The sequence below is a fragment of the Gigantopelta aegis genome, chromosome 4 (genome assembly GCF_016097555.1).
Source record: "Gigantopelta aegis isolate Gae_Host chromosome 4, Gae_host_genome, whole genome shotgun sequence".
Classification (NCBI taxonomy): Eukaryota; Metazoa; Mollusca; class Gastropoda; order Neomphalida; family Peltospiridae; genus Gigantopelta; species Gigantopelta aegis.
In genome coordinates this window covers 13,353,579-13,356,078 of record NC_054702.1, presented here as the reverse complement: position 1 = coordinate 13,356,078, position 2,500 = coordinate 13,353,579, and the positions used below count along the sequence as shown (strand labels likewise).

The 2,500-nt window shown below is 34.2% G+C and overlaps 1 protein-coding gene across 1 annotated transcript in view; it reads right to left on the bottom strand.

Annotated features, from left to right (window-relative positions):
- LOC121369696 (protocadherin-19-like) overlaps positions 1 to 2,500 on the bottom strand; it is a 46,192-nt gene that overhangs the window by 22,431 nt on the left and 21,261 nt on the right. The window contains exon 5 of the mRNA XM_041494747.1: positions 1,382 to 1,435. Coding sequence (XP_041350681.1) covers positions 1,382 to 1,435 — 54 coding nt within the window. The remainder of the gene's footprint in view (positions 1 to 1,381; positions 1,436 to 2,500) is intronic.

Genomic DNA, 2,500 nt, shown 5'->3' with positions numbered 1-2,500 from the left:
GGGGGATACACTTATGGAAGACACACACACGCAAAGAAACAAAGAACAAAGAAACACCCCACCAAACAAAAAACAACCCCACAACCCCCCCTCCCCCCAAAAAAACCCAAAAAAAACAAAAAAAAAACAAACAAAACAAACCCACACACAAAAACAAAAACAACAATAAAACAACCCCAAAACACCCCAAACATAAAATAAAAACCAATATGTACATGTATGTAAACAGTATAATATAACTAACAATTTGAATATTAGGGGATACACCTATACAATGGCATGTCTTATGGAAGACATACACGCCAAACAAAACTAACAAAAACAACAACAAAACAAACAAATCGTTGAATATTACATTTAACCAATCTACTTTTCAGTTCATTGTAGTTTGAAAAGGTTTAGGTTGTACATGTCAAATACACGGGTTACCACATCCCTTAATACTTGGTCAGACATTTCTAATACTACACATTTGCACGTATATTTCTTGTGATGGCTGAATGGGACCGATACCATAGATTTTATATCATTGTCCATAGTTCTAAGTCAAATCTTAAACTTCTTTTTTTTTTCTTTTTTTTTTATAAAGTCCCATTGTAAAACAAAAAAAGCATATAGTGATATAAATTTTATATGGAATGCTAATGAGTTTAATATGCTATTTAATACCCAAGATTGTTTATAATTTATAACTTTATAAAGAACACAATGTTCTTCCTTTTAAAATTAAAATACAGGGAGTGATAAACTAGAATCAGTGCCTCTGTACATTATACATTATTAGTCCATTACAAGATACAGTAACAAATAGAAAATTAACTTTTTCAACCAATCAATAGCCATAGTTTATTTCAAATTACATAATCAGTATTAGCATTGTTTAACCTTAATTTTACCGCATATGCTAGGTAAAATATTCCTTTATTAGGCATGGAATTTATTAAATGCTCAAATATGGACTGGGAGTATTGGGGATACCAAATAGTTGGATCCAATCAGAACTGAATTTACATTATATATATATATATATCTACAACTATATATATATATCAATGCATAATAAATTTTGAACGCTATGTAATAAAGACATAAACGTCGAAATGAATGTAACGAATTATTTTGTTAGATCTTATTGCTGTTTTTAGTAAGTGGTTATTTGACTGGATCCAACCATTTTATATATAACTTTGGTATCAAGTCACAAATGTTTTGTTTTGCTATGTTTTTACATTTTATAGCAAACAAATTGATAATACCCCTTTAGTTATAAATAAATAAATCATAAACTTTAAAGACCCCACTACATTTAGATTTGTCTTTTAAATATGCTTTCACTGAAAAATACTGTCTCAGACAAGAAATAAAAATGCGATGTACTCACGCTGTTGTTTTTGTATTCAACCGTCCCGTCTATATACTTATCCATACAAAGTTTCTAAACAAAACAAAATAATAAATATGTATAAATTATATATATATATATATATATGTATGTATGTGTGTATGTGTATGTATGTATGTATGTATGTATGTATGTATGTATATATTAAAAGGCAAAAGTTATTGTGACACACAAAAGACAAAGATAATTGATAATAAGTTTTTATTGCCGTGTATGAAACGTTATAACATGGAAAGAGAAATGTCCGAAGGTATGGAAACGAAAAGGGCACACCTGCCATATGCAAATGAGTCACATCACTAGAGGGGGTCCAGAGCGAAGTTCACACAGTCAGTAGTGCATTGATACCGGCTTGGCACCGTCGTCTCATTGAGGCCACTAAACGCTGTGAGGGTGGCTGGCTGGAACCTGTTTCGCTGCTGCGTGGTTAGGATCCATGTCTTGGTGAGGGGTTGTCACGGGTGGTCGGCCGCTACAGGGACGGTCCCTGACCTGGTTGTTTTGTAGATATCGTTGCCATAAGTGCCATATGGTGTTTCTGTGGACGTTGAATTGACGTGCGACTTCACGCTGTGAGGTCCCAGATTCAAGTATCCCTATGACTCGCCATCTGTCATTTCACTGAGGCGTGGCATGACGAAATCGAATCAAACAGTTCACTAATGGTGTTTTTCTGACTTTTGGGCTTCTGAAGATGGCACAGAGTGGCAATGATTTGCGACTGAATGTCTGGCCTTTTATGGTGAACACTGGACAGGATTTCTCCCGAATAATCCATGTTTCTTGCACAAAGCATGCAATCGCTGCAACAACTGCTTGGTTGCATTTCTTCGAGCGGTTTCATGCACATTTTCTCTGGACAATCCATGTCACAATAAAATAACTTTTGCCTTTTAGTATATATATACATACATCTTTAGTTTTATAATATTCACAAACACTATATATGCATATAATATACATACACCCTACAGCCCAAACAGATATACACACCAACGAAACACTAACACTACCTCATCACACCACACACGTTCTTCTGACGCAAAATATATGACGGTAATGTTCGACAAATCCTCCACCTCAGTGTGAGCACTGTCG